The 21,439-nt window shown below is 36.5% G+C and overlaps 1 protein-coding gene across 1 annotated transcript in view; it reads right to left on the bottom strand.

Annotated features, from left to right (window-relative positions):
- KBTBD12 (kelch repeat and BTB domain containing 12) overlaps positions 1-19,685 on the bottom strand; it is a 63,342-nt gene extending 43,657 nt beyond the window's left edge. The window contains exons 1-3 of the mRNA XM_021695140.1: positions 18,571-19,685; positions 13,468-13,738; positions 10,985-11,135 (exon numbers count right to left, since the gene is read on the bottom strand). Of these exons, the coding sequence (XP_021550815.1) occupies positions 10,985-11,135; positions 13,468-13,738; positions 18,571-19,640 (1,492 nt within the window). The 5' untranslated portion in view covers positions 19,641-19,685. The remainder of the gene's footprint in view (positions 1-10,984; positions 11,136-13,467; positions 13,739-18,570) is intronic.
- Positions 19,686-21,439: the final 1,754 nt, after the last annotated feature.

The following is a 21,439-nucleotide window of genomic DNA, read 5'->3' as shown; positions in this document are numbered from 1 at the left end:
GAAGTTGAGGAAGTTCCCTTCTCTTCCTAGTTTGCTAAGAGTTTCTAATCATGAATGGGTGTTATATTTTTTCAAGTGATTTTTCTGCATCAATTGACGTGATCATGTGGTTTCGTCTATAGGATTAATATAGTAGATTACATTGATTAATTTCTGAATATTGAACCAATCTTGCATTCCCAGGATAAAACTCACTTTTGGTCACGGTGTGTTATTCTTTTTATATATTGCTGGGTTGAACTTGCCAATATTTTCTTGAGGATTTTTGTGTCTATGTTCATGAGGGATATTGGTCTGTACTTTTCTTTTTCTGTACCATCTTTGGTTTCAGATCAGGCAATGCTGCCTCATAAAATGAGTTGTTGAGTGTTTCCTCTCCCTATATGTTCTGAAAGGGGTTGCAGAATTGGTGTTATTTCTTTCTTACGTGTTTGGTTAAATTTACCAGTGAAAACTTCTAAGTCTGGCAATTTATTTTTTGGAATGTTATAAACTAAGAATTCAATGCATTTAATAGTTTGGAGTTCCTGATTTCATCTTGAGTGGCTATGTAGTTTGTGGTTTTCAAGGAATTGGTCCATTTCATTTAAGTTGTTGAATATATGTGTCTAAAGTTTTTTGTAGCACTGCTCTGTTATCCTTTTAATGTCTGTGAAGACTATAATGATATGCCCTTTCTCATTTCTGATACTGGTAGTTTGCACCTTATTTCTCTTTTTATTTGTCACTCTTGCTAGATGTTTATCAATTGTATTGATCTTTTCAAAGAAACAGCTTTGGTTTCATTGATTGTCTCTATATTTTATTTTATTTTTTTAGCTTTCAATTTCATTGTTTTCTTCTCTTATTTCCTTCCTTCTGCTTAATTTGGATTTATGTTGCTCTACTTTTTCTAGTTTCCTAAGGTGAGTGCTTAGATATTTGAGACCTTTTTTCTTTTCTAATGTAAGCACTAAATGCTACAAATTAAATTCTAAGCACTACTTCCATAGCACTCTGTAATTTTTTTTTTAAGATTTTATTTATTTTTTGACAGAGAGAGACAGTGAAAGGGGGAACACAAGCAGGGGGTAGTGGGAGAGGGAGAAGCAGGCTTCCCACTGAGCATGGAGCCCAATGCAGGGCTCGATCCCAGGACCCTGGGATCATGACCTGAGCCAAAGGCAGATGCTTAATGACTGAGCCACCCAGGCACCCCCATAATTTTTGATATATTGTGTTTTCATTCAACTCAATATATTTTCTTTTTTTAAAATTTTTATTTAAATTCTAGTTAACATACAGTGTAATACTAGTTTTAGGTGTATAATATAGTGATTCAACACTTCCATACAACACCTGGTGCTCATCACAAGTGCACTCCTTAATCCTCATCACCTATTTAACCCATCCCCCCACCTCCCTTCTGGTAACCATCAGTTTGTTCTCTATAATTGTCTGTTTATTACTGAGAAAGGAATGTTAAATAAATCTTTGTTGATTTGTCTCTTTCACCTTTCAGTTCAGTCAGTTTTTCCTTCATGTATTTGGAAGTTCTATTGTTATGTGCATACACATTTACTGCTGTTTTGTCTTTTTGGTAAATCAATCATTTTATCATTATGAAATGTCTTCCTTTATCCCTGGTAATTTTCTTTGCACTGAAGTTAACTTTGACATTAATATAGACACTCCAGCTTTCACTTCATTAGTTTTGCATCGTATATTTTTTCCATCCTCTCACTCTTAAATTATCTACATCATTATAGTTGCAGTGGATTTCTTGTAGACAGCATATTATTAGATCATTCTATTTTTAATCCATCCTGACAGTTTCTGTTTTCTGATTGGTATCATTATCCCATTTGCATTTAAGGTAAGTATTTTTATGGCTGGAATAAGGTCTATCATTTTGTTTGTGTTATGGGTATTCCCTCTGCTCTTTGTTGTTGTTGTTCCTCTTTTTCTCCTTGTCTACTCTCGGATTACTTGAACATTTTTTAGTTTTCTATCTTAATGTATTTATTGTGATTTGACTGTATCTCTAACTATAGTTCTTCCAGTGGTTGGTTTGGAGATTAATAAATTAACACTTCATTGTCTACTTAGAATCAATATTTTGCCATTATAATTGGAATGTAGAAAACTTGCTCCCTTCTAAGTCCTGTTAACCTTCCCTCTTTATGCTATATAAATATATGTTTCATACATTACATGCATTGAAAATCCCATCAGAAAATGTAGTTTTTTACTTTCAATCACTAAAGGCATTCTAAAGCACTCAAAAGGAGAAGAATTTTCTATTGTATTTACCCAGATATTTACCATTTCTATTGGTCTTATTTCATTCCTGATGTTCCCAGTTTCCTTCTGTCATCATTTCCTTCTGTCTGAAGAACTTCCTTAAACAATTCTTTTGGAGTAAATCTACTTGCTACCTGCTAGAGTAAATTGTTTTAGAGTAAAGCTATTCCCACGCATTTTAGTTTTCTTTCCTTGAAAGTATTTCATTTCCGCTTCTGAAAGATATTTTCATGAAATATACAATTCTATGTTGACAGTTCTTTTAACACTTTAAAAATGCTTTTTCCCTGCCTACTTGCTCCCATGGTTTTTGATGAGAAATCATCTTTTCATGTGCTTACCAGATAGGCATATATCTTCTTATGTGAAATGTCTATTCAAACCTTTTGCCCATCTTAAACTGGATTCTTTTCTTATAATTCAGTTGCAAAAATTATTTACAAGCTACTTGTATTCTGAATACAAATTTTTTAAAAAAGATTTTATTTATTTGAGAGATAGAGAGTGGGGAGGGGCAGAGGGGGTGGGAGAAAGAATCTGAAGCAGACTCTGTACTGAGCCCAGAGCCCAGTGAGGGGCTTGATCCCACAATCACAAGATCATGACCTTAGCCAAAACCAAGAGTTGGATGCTCAGCCGACTGAACCCCCCAGGCACCCCCTGAATACAAATCTTTTATCAGATAAATGATTTATAAATATTTTCTCCCAGTCTCTTGCTTGTCTTTTCTTTTTTCTTAATGTTGCCCTTTGAAGAACAAAATTTTTTAAATTTTAAGAAAGTCCAACTCAACACTTTTCCTCTTATGGATCATGCTTTCAGTTTCATATCTTTGTTAATCCAAAGTCACCACATTTTCTCCTATGTTTTCTTAAGTCTGGAGTCCATACTGAGGTTTTTGTGGGGTTTTTTTCTTTCCTTTTTCCTAAGGAAAAAGCTCATTGGTTTGCATATAGCTACCCAATTGTCTTGGCATATTTGCTGAAAAGTTCATCTTTCCCCACTGAATTGCCTCGACACCTTTGTCAAAGACCAATTTATTATTAGACTGTCATTTCTGTTCTATTGATTTAGCTGCCTGTCCTTAGGCCAATACCACTATATCTTAATTACTATAGCTTTATAATAGGTTTTTAAAATGAGTTAAGTCCTCAAACTTTATTCTTTTTAAAAATCATTTTGGTTATTCTACATCCCTTATGTTTTCACATAATTTTAGAATCAGCTTGTCAATTTAAAAAAACAATGTTGGTTATTTACAATAGCCAAATTATGGAAGCAACCTGTGTCCACTGATAGATGACTGGAGAAAGAGGGTATGGTATATATATGCAATGAAATATTATTCAGCCATTAAAAAAAGGAAATCTTGCCATTTGCAGCAAGCTACAGAGTGTAATGTTAAGTGAAATAAGTTAAAGAAAGACGAATACCATATGATTTCACTCATACGTGGAATTTAAGAAAATGAACAAAGGAAAAAAAAGAGACAAACCAAAAGACCTTTAATTATAAAGAACAAATATGGTTACCAGAGGGGAGGTGGGTGGGGGAAATGGGTGAAATAGGTGAAGGGGATTAAGAGTACACTCATCTTGTTGAGCACTGAGTAATATATAGAATTGGTGAATCACTATATTATACACTTGAAACTAATATAACATTGTATGTTAACTGTACAGGAATTTAAAAAATTAAAAAGTATTTAAGACTAAAAAATAGAAATAAAATAATGCTGGGATATTACAGGGGCTGTATGGAATATATAGCTCAATTTTGGGAAACTTGCTATCTAAACGACATTGAATCTTTGAATACATAATCAAGGAATATATCTCATTTATTTAGATCTTCTTTAACTCTCGGGAGTGTTTTATAATTTTCTGCATATGATTCTTACAGTTTGGGGGTTAAATGTATTCATACACTTCTCCTCCTTCTTTTAAGTAGGCTCCATGCCCAGAGTGGAGCCCAATGCAGGGCTTGAACTCATGACACTGAGATTAAGACCTGAGCTGAGATCAAGAGTTGGATGCTTAACTGAGTCACCCAGGCGCCCTTCTTCTTTTTGATACTATTGGAAATAGAATTATTTTCTCAATTTGATTTTTGGAATGTTCATTGCTAGCACATAGAAATACAGTTAATTTTTGTATACGATCTCATATCTTGTGATCTCTTTAGCCTGTGACCTTGGCTAAAATTAATTATTAGCTCTAGTAGTCTTTATTTCTTTCTTTTTATTTATTTACTTTTTGTAGCTTCATTAGGATTTTCTACACACAAGAATATATAATCTGTGAATAAGGACTTTTTAATTCTTCCTTTCTAATCTATATACCTTTAACTTCTTTTTCTTGCCTTATTGCATGGGTTGGAACCTCTGGTTCAATGTTGAATAGGAGGAGCAAGAGCAGGCATCTTTCCCTGTTCCTGACCATAGGTAGAAAAATCACCACTAAGTATCATCTTAGCTGTAGGTTTTTCATAGACACCTTTTAACAAGTGGAGGAAATTCCGTTCTATTCCTAATTTGTTGAGAATTTTATCAAGAATGGGGGTTGAATTTTGTCAAATGCTTTTTCTACATCTATTGAGGTGATCATTTGGTTTTTGTCCTTTATTAAAATGGTGTATTACATTGAGTTTTGGATATTGAGCCAACCTTGCATTCCTGCATTTCTGGGCTAAATCCCACTTGGCCATGGCATATAATCATTTTTTATGTTGCTGGAGTCACTTTGCTTATTGTTTCTTAAGGATTTTTTATGACACATAATAATTTTTATGTTGCTAGATTCAATTTGCTAAGTGTTTCTTAAAGATTGTTGAATCTATGGTCATGAGGGATATACACCTAGAGTTTTCATTCAATTTAAAATATTTTATTTCCTTTGTGATTTCTTTACCCAAAGTTTTAGAAGTATGCTGTTTAATTTCCATATATTTGAGGATTTCCTTTTTCTGTCTTTGATTTATAATTTAATTATTTTATGGTCAGTTATTTACTTTGAATAACATCAATTTAAAAAATCTATTGAGGGGCACCTGGGTGGCTCAGTCAGTTGGGTATCTGCCTTCAGCTCAGGTGATGATCCCCGGGTCCTGGGATCAAGCCCTGCATCAGGCTCCTTGCTTCTCCCTCTCCCTCTGCGCCCCCCCCCCGCCTTGTTCTCCCTGTCTCTCTCTCTCTCAAATGAATAAATAAAATCTTTAAAAGAAATAAAAATCTATTGAGACTTGTTTTATGACCTGGCATATGATTAAGCCTAGAGAATGTTCCATGTACACTTGAAAAGAATGTGTATTTCACTATTATATGTGCGTACTACAAATGTCAGGTAGGTTAAGTTGGTCGATAGTGTTGTTCAAGTCTTTATCATTTTGCTGATTTTCTGTCCGGTTGTTCAATCAATTATTGAAGGTGGGATACAAATCTCCAATGGTGATTTTCTAGTTCTCATTTTAGTTTTTGCCTCATGTATTTTAGAGCTCTGTTGTTGGGTGTGACACATTTATAATTGAGATATATATATAATATATGTATATATTCCTGGCATATTGATCATTATTACAAAATTTCTCTTTATAGTAATAGTTCTTAAAGTCAATTTTGTATGATAATGATAAACCGTCTTCAATTCTCTTAAAGTTACTGTTTGCATCGTAGGTCTTTCTCTATAAAATAATAAAACTTTCAGCTTATTTATGTAATTGAATATAAAATATGTCTCTTATAGACAGCATATACTTGGTCTTATTTTCTTATTCAGTCTGAAATCTCTACCTTTTGATAGAAGTATTTGGTCCATTCCCATTTAATGTAATTTTTTATGTAGTTGGATTTACAACGTCTCATATTGTTTTTGTTCCTCTGTTCCGCCTTCACTGCCTTCTTTTGTGTTTATCATTTTCTAAGTGTACCATTTTAATTCTTTTGATTTTTAAACTATTTGAAATTTTTTTAGTAGTTGCTCTAGAAATTCTAATATATATGTTACTTTATCACAATCTACTTCAGGTTAATACTGCCTTAATTTTATTAAAATATAGCAACACTGTTCCAATATATCTCTTGTTCCTCTCCAATTCTGATAGTTATATGTACTATATCTACATATGTCATAAATCCAACAGTATAGTTCCATAATTATTGTTTTATCTGCTCTTATATCATTTAAAGAAATTAAGAGATAAAAAATTGAATATGTATAAAGTCTTTTATATTTACCTATATATTCGTCATTTCCAGTGCTTTTCATTTTTTCCTATGGATTAGAATTATTCTGGTATATTTCTTTTTAATCTGAAGGATTTCAGTATTTCTTTAGTATTCCTTTAGTATTTCTTGCAAGTCTGCTAGCCACAAATGATCTCAGTCTTTATTTATCTGAGAACGTCTTTGCTGGACTTTCATTTTAAAAGAATAGTTTTGCTGAACATAGAAGATGGACACAGAAACATTCTTGGTTGAGTATTTTTCCTTGTGGTACTTTGAATATATTATTCCAGTGCCTTCTTGCCTTCACTATTTTTGATGATAAGTCACCTGTTGAGCATATTATGATGTTATGATCATATACTATGATCTATATGTTATTTTTTTCTTATTGCTTTTTTTTTTTTTTTTAAAGATTTTATTTATTTATTTGACAGAGACAGAGACAGCGAGAGCAGGAACACAAGCAGGGGGAGTGGGAGAGGGAGAAGCAGGCTTCCCGCTGAGCAGGGAGCCCGATGTGGGACTCGATCCCAGGACTCGGGGATCATGACCTGAGCCGAAGGCAGCCACTTAACGACTGAGCCACCCAGGCGCCCTTCTTATTGCTTTTAAGAATTTTTTGTCTATGATATATTTCAATGAATGGTCTACAATGTGTTTAGGTGAGGATCTCTGTGAATTTAGCTTATTTGGAGTTTAATGAACTTCTTGGATATGTAGATTAAAGTTTTTCCATCAAGTTTGAGAAGTATTTGACGAAAAAAAAAATTCTGTTCCTTTCTGTCTTCTTTTGGGAATCATACCTATGTTGGTAGACTCGATGGTATTTTATATTGTCTCTGAGGCTTTGCTAATTTTTCTCCAATTTCCCCCTCTCTTCTTCAGATTAATAATTTCCACTGATCTATTTCAAGTGCATGGATTCTTTCTTCCGACAACTCAAATCTGTTTTTGAGCCCACTTAGTAAATTTTTCATTTGGGTTATTATACTTTACAACTTTAGAATTTCCATTTGGTTCTTTTAGATAATTTCTATTTCTTTATTGATATCATTGGGGAGTCACTGTCATTTTATTTTCCTTTAATTCATTAAAGGAATTCTTTAAAAATTCTTTAAAAATGATTTTTGTTCATTCTATGAACATATATTTAATAGGTACTTTGAAGACTATGCCTGCTAAATCTAACATCTGGAGGCCCTCAGAGACAGGTTTTATTGAATGCTTCCCTGCCCCCGCACCAGCATGGGTTACACTTCCCTGTTTATTTTCCTTTGTATGTAAATTTTTGTTGGTAACTAGACATTTAAAATAATACATTGTAGCAACTTTTAATTTTATTTTTCCCCCTAGGGTATTTTTTGTCTTTTGTTATTGTTGTTGTTTTTAAGTAATTTGCTTAGATTTAATATGCCTCTCCTGTGGTTTGTTTTGGTTTCTTCTCCATTTTTAAAAATTTTCTCTCTCTCTCTCTCTCTTTTTAAAGCATAGGTGTTACTCTTATTTCTTCATGGGTCAGGTCAAGTCAAGACTAATTGTTTGTACTCAAACAATAGGAAGGCTTCCAGCCTCGCTTGGTGGGTCTATGTGGACGTTGGGAGCACATTCAAAGCTCAGGCAGTTTTCAAGTCTACCATGACTTTTACCTTCTGCCTGGCCTTCTCAGATCTCTGTACATGTGCTCAGACTCCCAGTCATCCAGGAATGTGTGAAGAGCTTATATCCTCTTATGGGCTCCATGTCTGTGCAGCTTCCCTAGTCTCCAGGGATGTGTGGAGAATTTATCAAGCCCCTCTAGGACTCTCATATCCAGGATTTTCCTGGAACGTCCCTATTAAATTTCTGGCTAATTCTCCTGTCTGCTGCTGTCCCAAGCAGGACTAAAAGCTCAGGTTAGAAGAAATGTGGGCTTTTCCCATTTGTCACTGTGAGTGTAGGTTCCCACCCTTCACTCCCAAACGTGTCAGCCCCCTCTGGCAAACAAAGATGCTGGTTTTCACAGCTAGCCCACTCTGCTAGAATTCCCATGCTGGATCTACTGGGGTAGGGAACTGGGGCAGCTCAGGAAAGAATGCCAAGGACTGCCTGAAAACTTACCTCAAGTTCAGCAGTTTTGAGAAGATAAGCTCTTCTCAATTTGTTGTTTTTGGTTGGTTTCTAGAGATCTGAAATGGTTGTTTTTGAAAAATCTCTCTGGTTTTATAGTTGCTTTTTGGGGAGAGGATGTCAACTCATTCACTTCTTCATAGTTGGAAGCCTCCTGCTTTCACTTAGCTTTTGGCCTGCTAAATTCCTACTGCCATTACAGATCTTAGAAGCTCTTCAGAAAAATTTTAAAAATGTTTTCCCAACATTTTTTTTTGGCATTTTCAGTGGATTAGTCTAGATATCTAGTCTGTTATACAGAAAAGTTAATGCTTTATCAGTTTTTTATGACCATTAAATGAATTTCTTTATGCAAAGAATTCAGCAAAGTATCTGTAACACAAAGGGGCTCAAAAAACAGTAGTTATAATAATGTCTGAACACTTACATTGTAGGGATTTTACAACTTTGTTTTATTTAATCATGACTCAGTTCTGAATATCCAGAAACTATATTCTAAGCTACTACAAAAGCCTTCCTGACTGGTCTCTCCATTTTCAGTCTCTTCGAACCTTTGATCTGTTCTTTAATCCTCACCTCACCAATACTCCCCAAATATATATTTTTAAATTTTGTTTTATTTTATTATGTTATGTTAATCACCATACAATACATCATTAGTTTTTGATGTAATCATGTTGCTTCTACATAGTTTTTCATTACTTACTATTATTCTCTTGGTTTTCCACTACAATCCTTTGTAACCTGGCTCCCAGTTTACCTGTAAACTCTGTCTCCTGCAGCTCCCTGCACCTGGTGGGTTCATTTACTCACTCTCCTTTCATTTTCTATTCTTACTACCTCCACTCTCACCGCCAAGCTTTGGCTTGAGCTTTCTCCTCCTCATCTTCTTCCCTGCCGCTCTGCACCATCTCCCCTCCTGGGTGTACCCTTCTCTCTCTGTCACTTACCCAGTTCTTACGGATCCTTTAACATCTGCCTCCTTTCATTCATCTAGTGGGCATTTGTTCATGCCAACAAGGGTGAGCTCCAAAGGCTGTCTTGAAGGTGCTTTTCCCCATATAACTTACCAAAAACAAACAAAACATTACATTTTTACCCTACATCTAGCCTAGTTGTGGCTCCACATTAGGCAGAAATCTCATTTTTGTTCAGTTGATAAATCACTTTTATCCCACTTTTGACTACCTCCAACTTTAATATAATTAGGAGATCAGCCGTTCCCTCCCTGGAGTTATATATCTATCCTAAGCAATCTATCCTGGTTTAGATATTGTCTCTTCTGGGCCTATGACACAGCATATGGTTATAACCAAGTAACAAATATATTTCCAGAGGAAAAACTTAATTATAATTATGAGTCTCATCACTGAGGTAGTCATAAATTATGTTGCATAATGTTCTTAAAATTATAAAACTATTAATATTTGAGTGCATTAATTATTTTGTTTCATGCTGTGCAGGCAACCAAGAGATAATGGCTTCCCTTTAGCAAAAAAAAAAAAGTCTATTCAAATGCCTGGTTTGCTCTCAGCCCGTATCTCATGTTTTTTCTTTGCCTTCTTTTTGGTATCCATCACCTTCCCTATGTTTTTGCCAGTTAGTCATCAGTGTGCATGAGATGAAGTAGAGAATACTGGAATCCTTATCAGTTTACCAGCCGGTCAGCCTCCTTGACCCAGTCTCACCCTTTCCCACACAGGACAGGGACAGTGGGAGAGGGAGAGGAGGTCATGAAATGTGCTTAGAAGAGCAAAGGACTTAATAAAAGAGGAAAAAATAAGAAGTGAAGAAGGATAAGGGAAGCATAGGAGATGTTCTAGAATTTTTACCCACTTGAGTGGAAATGAACCAGTCTTTCACAAGATCACACATATTTAAGAAATAAGAAAAAAAATACATTCAGATGAGAATTATCTAATAACACCTCTACAGAAATTTGGTGGGTGAGGCAAAATGAAGAGGGCTGGCATAATGTGTGTCTTATCTATGGTGGCTTACTCTATTAGCACAGATAATCATAGTTGGTTGCTAAAACACACACTTCATCAACCAAAGGTGGCCAAAGGCTTATTCCCATTTCAAAATATTACTTGATACTATATATAAAGATGTATCACTATTGTTCTTGAATTCCAAGGGACTTGAAAATTCCATACAAATAATTTTGTTTTCCATAAGTCAGTGGACTTCCATTTAATCTTATCTGACTGTGCTCTAGAAAAACAAGAAACAAAAAAACACATTTGGCTAGTTACAGATACATCTGAACTGGGATGCAAGAGGAAGGGAGAATAGGTCATTTTTACTGAGGCAAACTGCTGAGAAAAATAAAAGTAGTCATACTCTTTTAGCAATCTGCTTTCTTCTTACCCAAAACATAAATCTCACTGTTGACTACAGCTGTACTGAATCGGTATTTAGAGAACTTCATGGGCGCCCGCTCTGTCCATTGATCTTGGCTGGGGTCATACTGCAACAGTCTGTTGCTTAGTCGATCCGGTTCTTCATCAGGGAGATCCATCTGTGTGAGATATGACAGCTGATATAATAACATACCACTCGGAAATCTCTGTGAGTACATGAATGCAATTAATCTAAGCAGACAGCCAAGGAGATGAAGAGGAGTTAGCTGCTGAGACTCACACTCACAAACACACCAGATCCCATGACTTGGGGTGATAAGTCTACCGTCAATGTCAGAGGAATTTGGACTCTGTAATAATGGAGCTAGGGGGTCGGCTCACAGCAAACAATCTGTGATCTGAGCAAGGAGACAAGACAGCACTTCTTTAAAAAAATGAAGCAATGGCAGAGCCTTAAAAATGAAACCCAACTTTCTTGAACAGTATTTAAAGTGCAATTTTATTTCAGCAAACTTTATAGTGCTAGAGTTTAATGATATTTGTGAGAAACTCATTTTAATAATTCATAAGGCATTTTTCTTTATATCTTTCTAATCCAAATGGAACAAAATTAAGAAAACATTTTAGTGTTTTAGTAATTAGAGTATTTTTATACTATAATTATGACCTATATGGGAATGGTCTGAACTTCATCTTCAAGATTGATGGATTAATATACATTATTTGCAGTTATTTTTATGTATTTATTTTACTTATATACATTTTTAATGACTAGAGACAGTAAAAATTGAACTATTTATTCTTATACACATGAATATGGCTTCCCCTGATCATAAACTTCAGGCAAAGTAGTGCTTTTTTGCCTTTAGTGTGTCAAGAACTTTTATAACTTCAGTCTAAGGATGCTTTTTAAATGTCTTTTGTTTTGGATGCAGGTGTTTGACACAGAAATAATTGCCATACTTATGAAAGTTGTAATTAATTTAATTACTTTAAATACACCAGGGATATGATCATTATGATGCAATCACAACCCCAGGTTATCTTGCAATTTAATGTATTGTATTAGATAGGGACCAGCAGAAGCTTTTGTTATGCAATAAATATCCATGTGTCATTTGTTCAAAGACATTATACCGTAACACGTATTGACTTTATTGTTTTAATTTTCCTTCTAATTTTTAAGTATTTGATCTTTATTTTAGTGGCAAGAAAACCAAAGAAAAGCTTCTAAATTGTCTTTGGAGCTTATTCATGCAAAATAACTATGTAATGGATTGCTCTGAAAATGCATAATTACAAAGGTTTTAGCTACTAGCTGTGATTAAATCTGTACTACGTTTTGATACACAGGACACATTTCAAAATGTATTAAATGTGATGTTCAAGGTTTAAAAACAGGTATGATATATGGCAAAATCCAAGCTTATGAAATGAATACAAAAAGCATCAGTTTTTTCAGTTTTATCATGAAGCCAATTTCCCAAACAAGAAAGCATACAGGCAAAAATAAGTTTGCTTTCTGTCATGGGGATGGACAATGAGCTAGTAAGATTCATCTTTTTTTTTTTTTTAAAGATTTTATTTATTTATTTGACAGAGAGAGACACAGTGAGAGCAGGAACACAAGCAGGGGGAGTAGGAGAGGGAGAAGCAGGCTTTCCGCTGAGCAGGGAGCCCGATGCGGGGCTTGATCCCAGGACCCTGGGATCATGACCCGAGCTGAAGGCAGACGCTTAACGACTGAGCCACCCAGGCGCCCTGCTAATAAGATTCATCTTATGAGAACAACTGGTAGGCCAGGGCAGAAGGCAGCTGGCCTGCTACTACCACGAGAGTTCAAGGCACGGTGGGGATGGGGAGCGAACACCCAGAGAGAAGGGGAGGGCCCCTGTGGTCATGCTCTACTGACTCAGCAGTCTTGGCTTGCCATCTCTTTGCTGGGCTTCCATGCAAATGGTATCCTGGTTTCTCTATCTGCTGGTGCCCAGCAAAGCCATAAAATGTTTTAAATCACAATATACTTTTGTGGAAATGACTGGGCCATCACAGGTTGAATATTCTGGTTTCCCATGTAGAGTAAGAACTTTAAATTTGGAAAAAACCTGAGCCTTACTTGCCTCAGCTCACACAACTATTAAGCAGACAGAAGTGGAATGAGGATCCAGTGTCTCCACCTCTTGCTTAGATGCTCCCTACAGATAATTTCTCAGCATAAGCATCTTTCATAATTAGCAAGAATGGGAAGGATTATAAAGAGCATAGCATGAATACTGAATGAAGTCATGTCTATGAATAACACACTTTAAAATTCATTCTCCTAAACTGCTTTAACACTTTACGATCTTAAGTTTAATAGTCTATAAAATAAAAGGCATTTTACCAAGATGTAAGTCATGCTCTTTTAGTGTTCAACAACTACAGTATTTTTCAACACAGCACCAGACGTAGCACAGCCATGCCAACTAGGTATATAGGAAATTTCTTAACCTGAGGGGTCCAGCCTCCGATCACGTAAAGTTTATTATTCACGGTTACTACGGCATGGCATGCCAACTGCAGTGGAAGAGGAGACACCCTTCTCCAACTATCCCGTTCTACAGAGTACTTATCCACACAGTTTGTAATGAGATACTGGTTTTTAACTTTCATCTGTCCTCCTATAACATAGAGGTCATTATGGACACTGCCCAGAGCATAGAGCTCTCGAAATTCAGCGGTGCATAACTTTTCCCAAAACTGGTTTCCTCTATCGTGATACCTGCAAATTAAGAGAGAAAACCCAGGATTAGTGTTAACTGGAAAACAACTTATCCAAGAAACACACTTAAATTTCTTTTCTAGCGGGCGCCTGGGTGGCTCAGTTGGTTAAGCGACTGCCTTCGGCTCAGGTCATGATCCTGGAGTCCCGGGATCGAGTCCCGCATCGGGCTCCCTGCTCGGCAGGGAGTCTGCTTCTCCCTCTGACCCTCCTCCCTCTCATGCTCTCTGTCTCTCATTCTCTCTGTCTCAAATAAATAAATAAAATCTTTAAAAAAAAATTTCTTTTCTAGCTAGAAACAACACGATTTGGTTCATCTAATTGGGGAGGAAGAAACATTAGTATAAGATAGTAGCACAGGTTTGTGCTGCTTTTTTGGGCAAGGATTGATGAACAAACTATAATGTGCATGGAAATAATTAACCACATCTCTGCAGAATTTTAGAAAATATATGGACAAAGTATAGATTATCCAGGACTAGCTTTCATTTCCTGATTCTGGGAAAGAAAATCAAGAACAAATAGGAAATCTTGCAGCACATCATTTGTAATTTTACTATAAAAGAGGAATAAGTAAAAATGAAGAAAAATACAAAAATGTCTTATTCTGTGGACTAGAAGTCTCACTTTATTTTTATTTAATTTTTTTGAAGATTTTATTTATTTATTTATTTGACAGAGAGAGACACAGCGAGAGAGGGAACACAAGCAGGCGGAGTGGGAGAGGGAGAAGCAGGCTTCTTGCAGAGCAGGGAGCCCCATGCCGGGCTCGATCCCAGGGCCCTGGGATCATGACCTGAGCTGAAGGCAGATGCTTAATGACTAAGCCACCCAGGTGCCCCTAGAGGTCTGTCTCATTTTAATACTACATTAGAGCAATCAGCTTTCCAGTAGAGAATCTCAAAATATCTCTATTCAGAGATTTCTAATGGGACAAGGTAGAGTATGTAGAATTTTAAGGATTGTTCTTATAGTTCTAACTGGCTTAGAACAGAGTCAGGAACACCTGTAGGTGTCTGCTACATTTAACATCTATTTTAATGCTCTGGGTAGGATAATTTTAGTAATTTCTTCCATGAAAAAGTATGTCAGTCTGAGAAGGGTTTTGGGAGGTAGGGACACCAGGATATACAGTCTTTAAATACCTCCTAGAGTCCAACACATTAATTGATTGTGTGTGTGTATGTGTGTGTGTGTGTGTGTGCGTGTGTGGCATTATGTAGTCACTAAATATATGATTTTGTGGGTATCCTTTGTCTTGCCTCTTGATAATGGTAAGTCTGTTTTCTCCAATCATGATTTGAGACAAATAGTCTAAGAAGAACAAAAATACTTATGGGGACAGTGGGATATGAAATTAGATCTGTCCCAGAAAATCCAGAATATATTCTGGAATTCAAAAGTAAAACAAAACCAGGAAAATATGGAAAATAAGAAAAAAAAAGTTGTTCTGTTTGGAAACAAATGAAGAAATGATGAATGTTCTATACAGAGTACAGTTTTAAAGTATAGAGTACAGTACAGTTTAAAGTACCCTACTTACTTTGTATCAAACATTTGACAGTGAATCGGATTATATGAGTTTTGCCCAGTTGTTCTGAGCCAACTCTTAATTCTTCCCTAGAGACAACTCCTTGCTTCAGGCTTGACAGGGAAGTTGGAAGACAATGTTCCTTTCCTGTCTGGCTTGTCACAAACTGAATGCAGAAACTCAACAAATCCAGTCATCGTCTTCTGTGTAATCTGGGTAGGAAACCAGTCCCTAGAATCACAGTTGGTATTTTCACCACTACTTTTAATTGTACTAGATTTTAGAAGAGGAAGGAGGATTAGGTGTCAAGTGTGGGGGATACTGAAGTAAAGCCAGTGGATGAATATATCAACAGAACTAAAAAAATGGGTTTTTGGCTTTCTGAGACATGGTTTAAGAAAACAGGCCAAGAATGAAATACATCCCATGAAGGTTGGGAAGTGCGTGTTTGCTGGGCAAGCTTGCTAATCTGATTTTCAACACTTTGAACTGAAAATGGGGAGGGAAAATGCCCAGATAAAACTATAAAACATATTATTAAGAAAAATGGATATGACATAAAAAGGAAATAGTGACAAAGTGGCTCAACTTCACAGAGGTTGATAGTGTAAAGACAACACTTACATCCTCAGCTGTGTGTGCACCCAAGTATGAGAGAAAGTTAAAGGACACAGGAAGGTGTATCTTTTCTGAAAAGAAATGGCCTACTAGGGTACAGGTCTATTTCCTAAGTCAAGAAGAAATATATCTGCATAGAAATCTATGAACTATACAGAGGCAAGTTGAAGAGCATCCAGGCAAAGATAAAAGGGATAAGAACAGAAATAATAGAGTAGGAATGTAACACAAAATGATCATTTCTCACACATATCACAAAACTGGCACCTAACATGACCTTCAGGAATGCTCTAAGATTTTAACTATCTGGGTATCTACTGGAAGTCCGGCTCATTGAAGCCCAAAGCAGTGCTTTTGATAATTTCATTATTTGCCTTGCTGACAATTTCATTATTGGAGGAGGTAAGCAGGGTAACGGATACTTTTACCCTAACTCCGACCACTGTGGAGTAGCTGGTTGGTGATGGGAATGTGGCTGAGTTCAAGACAGATAAGAAGGAAAACACAGAGTATATAGTTAGACATATGTCATCAGAAAGGGAAGTAGGCTTTCAAAAAAGTTAAGAGGAAAGATGCCTGAGGATCATAAGAAAGACACATGGACAGGGCTGGACGTTTATTAAAAATAATGGCAGTCAAGAAATGGGCAGAAGACATGAACAGACATTTCTCCAAAGGAGACATGCAAATGGCCAACAGACTCATGAAAAAATGCTCAACATCACTCAGCATAAGGGACATACAAATCAAAATCACAATGAGATACCACCTCACACAGGTCAGAATGGCTAAAATTAACAAGTCAGGAAACAACAAATATTGGTGAGCGGAACCCTCTTACACTGTTGGTGGGAATGCAAGCTGGTACAGCCACTCTGGAAAACAGTATGGAGGTTCCTCAAAAAGTTGAAAATAGAGCTACCCTATGACCCAGCAATTGCACTACTAGGTATTTATCCAAAGGATACAAACAGTGATTTGAAGGGGCACCTGTACCCCAATGTTTATAGCAGCAATGTCTACAATAGTCAAAGTACGAAAAGAGCCCAATTGTCCATTGAGAGATGAATGGATAAAGAAGATGTGATATATATATATATATATACACATACACATACACACACACACACAATGGAATATAACTGAGCCATCAAAAAATTGGAATCTTACCATTTGCAACAATGTGTATGGAACTAGAGGGTATTATGCTAAGTGAAATAAGTCAATCAGAGAAAGACAATTATCATACGACTTCACTCATAGTGGAATTTAAGAAACAAAACAGAAGATCATAGGGGAAGGGAGAGAAAAATAAAATAGGACGTAATCAGAGAGGAAGACAAACCATAAGAGACCCTTAAGTCTAGGAAACAAACTGAGGGTTGCTGAAGGGGAGGGGGGTTGGGGATGGGGTGATGGACATTAAGAAGGGCATGTGATGTAATGAGCACTGGATGTTATACGCACCTGATGAATCACTAAACTCTACCTCTGAAACTAATCATATACTATATGTTAATTAAGTGAATTTAAATAAAATAAAAAAATAAAAATAATGGCAGAACTGTGGACTGTCTTGATGAGGAAGAAAAATAGCTATGCATCTATGATGAAAAGAAGGGCCCTTGGGATCTGACATCCTGGCTCTGTAGTCTATACCTGATTATTCTGAAGAAGGCTGTGCTTGCTGCCCAGGGCCATGCTCGGCCCCAAGGGCATAGGGCCAGGTCATTCACCCAGGGCTCTGCAGTCCCTCCCCCATCACTACCAGGGGAGATGAAGGTGAAAAGGGGACAGGTGCTTTAAGCAGATAATGGAATGTTAAAAGATGACAGGAAAATAGTAGGCCTCTTACTTCTTTCTTTGTCCCAACTTTGCCAGCAAGAAGAATTCCTTTCTCACTGAAAAGTCTGAACAAACCCTCGTAGAGGGAACTGAGAGGGGGAGGATACTGAAGGAGAGCTTTACTGCCTACTGCTTATTCTATGTACATATTTCTTATTTACCCAGTTAGACTGAAGCCCTGAATGCTTACTGAATACTTGCTGCAGAAACAGTAAATGAATGACTAGTCCTCACATAGGAGACCTAGAGGACATGGTACTTCTTAGCAGACACTCCTTTCTCCAATGATTCTAGCCTTGAAGCATTCTTAGGCCACAAACATTTCATGCTATTGGAGGTTTAGGAAAGATCTATAAATTAAGGATACAGAACGAAAACCGAGAGATAATTAGTAATTTTTGGTTGAGAAAAAAATTATTTACTATTCTGAATTATGAACTAAAACATAAATTCAAAGGAATCCATATTAATAAACTTTTCTTCTTGTTAAAAGTTGTCTTAAGCTCTTCAAAACTTGTAACTAAACAATTACATCCTTTCATATGGATCAATAATGAAAGCTAAGCATGAAACTGTACAGTGGAATCATAACATATATACATTTAACTTATGGAAATCCACCTGTATGCTCTGAACAAATAAAAGGAAAAAAAATAATTTTAAAATGTGGGTGATTTCATTATGAATTTTCTATATATGTAAAATATGTAATTACAGGGTAATTTTACTACACATCTTTGAAGAGATGATCACTCTTTCAGGAGTACTTTCTTCTACCATTGCTAATGTTAGAGCAAGAAAATTAAAACCAATTTATAAATATTTGCGAGATACAAACCTATAGATTTCAACATTCTTGTTCTTTTGTCTAGAGAGTTTAGAGGCACTTGCTTCTCCGGCCACAATTATGGTGTTGTTTTCCAGGACCACACCAGCACACACGGTTCCCAAGCCCTCTCCATACTTGGGAGACGAGACAAAATAGGTCTTCCGTGAAGCAGGATCATAACAAAAACTAGTGTCCCCATAGTTCCTATGTCTTGACCTGATTCCTGAAGAGTTGTTGCCAATGCAAAGCAAAAGACTAGTAGTCTCCATGCCATAACGAAGATTTAGAGAGTGCTGTTGGGGTGTCTTGATGGCTTTGAATGCATTCTGAATTATGTCAATGCAGTCTGCATCACACAGAAGCATTGTGTTCCTTTTCAGGGCTTGTCTTAAAAAAGAAGGGTTTATAAGTTCCAATCTGACTTGCTTCAAAAGCTCAACAAGATGCTCTGTGCGCAGTTCTTGGTTATGATTTACCCATCTCAGGACTAAGTCCAGAATGCTCTCCTCCCTGGATATGTTAAGGTCATCTGATTTAATAAGTGTCAGAAATTGGTGTGCTTCGATTTCTAATATTTCTTCATGTAAGCTCACCTCAGCAAAGTGCTGATACAAGTATTTCTTTGATTGATCAGATAAATCTTCAGCTCCAATCTGCTTTGCAAAATAATAGATACCTACACAGTTCGAGGCGTCCATATGGTCCATCATATATTTTTGACACACACTAAAGATTTCTTCCATCTGCATAAAATAGGCAGCCATAGCGACAGTCTGAACATTGGCGTTATCAATCTCTAAAGCCGCATTGTACATGTAATTCAATATCACGGACACGCTTTCTGCTGTGATGTCATAAAGTATGACTTCCCTTTGAGTACATTCGAGTAGTCCACAGGTGAACATAGCTTTGAAATAAGGACTAAATGCAGCCAGGACTAGCCTGTGGCAAGGAAATTTCTCCCCTTCTGCTATGAGTATGACATCGATCATTTCTGCTAATTCTTTCATGCTCTTAACTTGATTCAGTAAATTCAAACTATGTTGGTATTTTTCTTTTCCCTCAGCCTTGCACTCCATGATACACTTTTCAGTGTTTCTAAGTACGTCTTCTTCAAAGGTAGCTGGATTCTTGCGGGGCTATTTGCATGTCTGATTACTCAAAAAGCTACAGAGACGTGCTGGAACACTCCTGAGGGAAAGAAAAGAATCCGGTTTCCCGTAAGAAAACAATTCTCTGTGATTTAAATATGCAGCATTAGTGACTAAAAAGTATTTATAAATAAATTTTATTCACTCCAAACGCAGTAGTTTAAGACAACCACTTTTGTATCTAGAAATAATGTCAGTGATTGCATAAACAGTAAATTATCAACTACTAACAACATTAACCTAATGAGCAGCAGAGATTTTTTTTTCTAGGAGGGCTGGAAAGTCCTCCCTCCCAAGGTGAACGGAGAGAGAAGTGATAAGATGGCCCGTTTTGCAACTCCATTTGCAGTTACCAAACACAGCTGCCTGCAGGCCAAGGGGGCAGGGGCATTAGGTAACCTGCCCTCTGAGGACGTGCATCTCTGAAAATGTCATGTGCACCTGCCAAAAAAAACCAAAAACAAAAACTGCACTCAAGTGTTATAATGGCCCCAGAACCACACAGGATGGCTGAGGAAAAAAAAAAAAAGTCTATTAAAATTCTGCCCAGACTTTTCCTATGGGGCAAATAATTCAAAACAGTGCTTTGGAAAGCACAGCCAAATGTCCGCTGATCTGAGAATTCACAAGACTTGAAACTTACAGCTAAATCATCCTCAACTTAGAATGTGCACAAAATCCATCCCGTTTCTGTATCCTCACTCCTTGCTCAGCTTCTCTTTGTTCCTTACTTCATAGTAGTGGAGATGGACTCACTTCTCCCCTTAAAAAGCCCTGGTCTAATCAGAAGTCTCTTTCAGCTAGTTGTCTGTCTTCACCTTGCCCAGAGGAATGGAAGCAGGGTGTTTCAAGGAAGCTAATTAGCTGTTTGGATTTAAAGAAGGAATTCCTAGAGTCAGTAACCTTCACGTTGAGGAGCACATCTCCAGGCCCTGTCACCCTGTCTAGTTCTTACTTGGCTAGAAGTTGCACGCAGTAAGAATGAACCATGGTAAAAAAGTCAGTCCTAGGAGTTAAGAGAGGAAGAGAGGTGATAATTTCAATCATATGAAAGCATAATTTGTCAGCTGCAAAGGTTCTACATTTCTGTAATCCTATCAAGATTAGAAATCTCAGCAAAATTTATCCATCTCAATTCTCACTGTGTCTCAATGAGAAATGGCACTTTTTTCAGTGTTGAATTAAAGTTCATTTCAGGAAACAAGTGTTAAGCACGATAGGAATGTTTAAGTATATGATGGCATCTATAAGACCTAAAAATCACTGTGCTAGAGTGTGTGTAATAACAAGTAGCCAGTCTAAGAATCTGTATACTTGAAATAGGAATAAAAACCCTTCTTGCCAGATTTTCCAGCACTAATGCCTCAGGTTTATTTCAATAAAAGCTTAAAACTTTCTTTGTGAGGCCCTGCAGATTAAAAGTGAACCTTTGTTTTTTACTTTCATTTGTTTTAGATTTTTACAAAGAGAATCCAGTTATGGGTAATTAAGAGGTCATTATATTTCTGACTCTCCTACAACACATTATGAGTAGCCCAAATCATATTATGTGGGCCTCTTCGTACACAAACACATCAGTCAACTTTAAAGATGGCAGCTGTTACTTTGAGCTGAAAACCAGAGAAGTTTCCTTATAAGGAGATAAATACGAACGAGTTTCTCCTATTCTATTTGTACTGATACCTAAGAATCACTTAGAGGATATCGATACCAGTGCTAGGAAGCCA

This window comes from Neomonachus schauinslandi, chromosome 1 (genome assembly GCF_002201575.2).
Source record: "Neomonachus schauinslandi chromosome 1, ASM220157v2, whole genome shotgun sequence".
Classification (NCBI taxonomy): Eukaryota; Metazoa; Chordata; class Mammalia; order Carnivora; family Phocidae; genus Neomonachus; species Neomonachus schauinslandi.
This window is presented reverse-complemented; position numbering and strand designations above follow the sequence as displayed.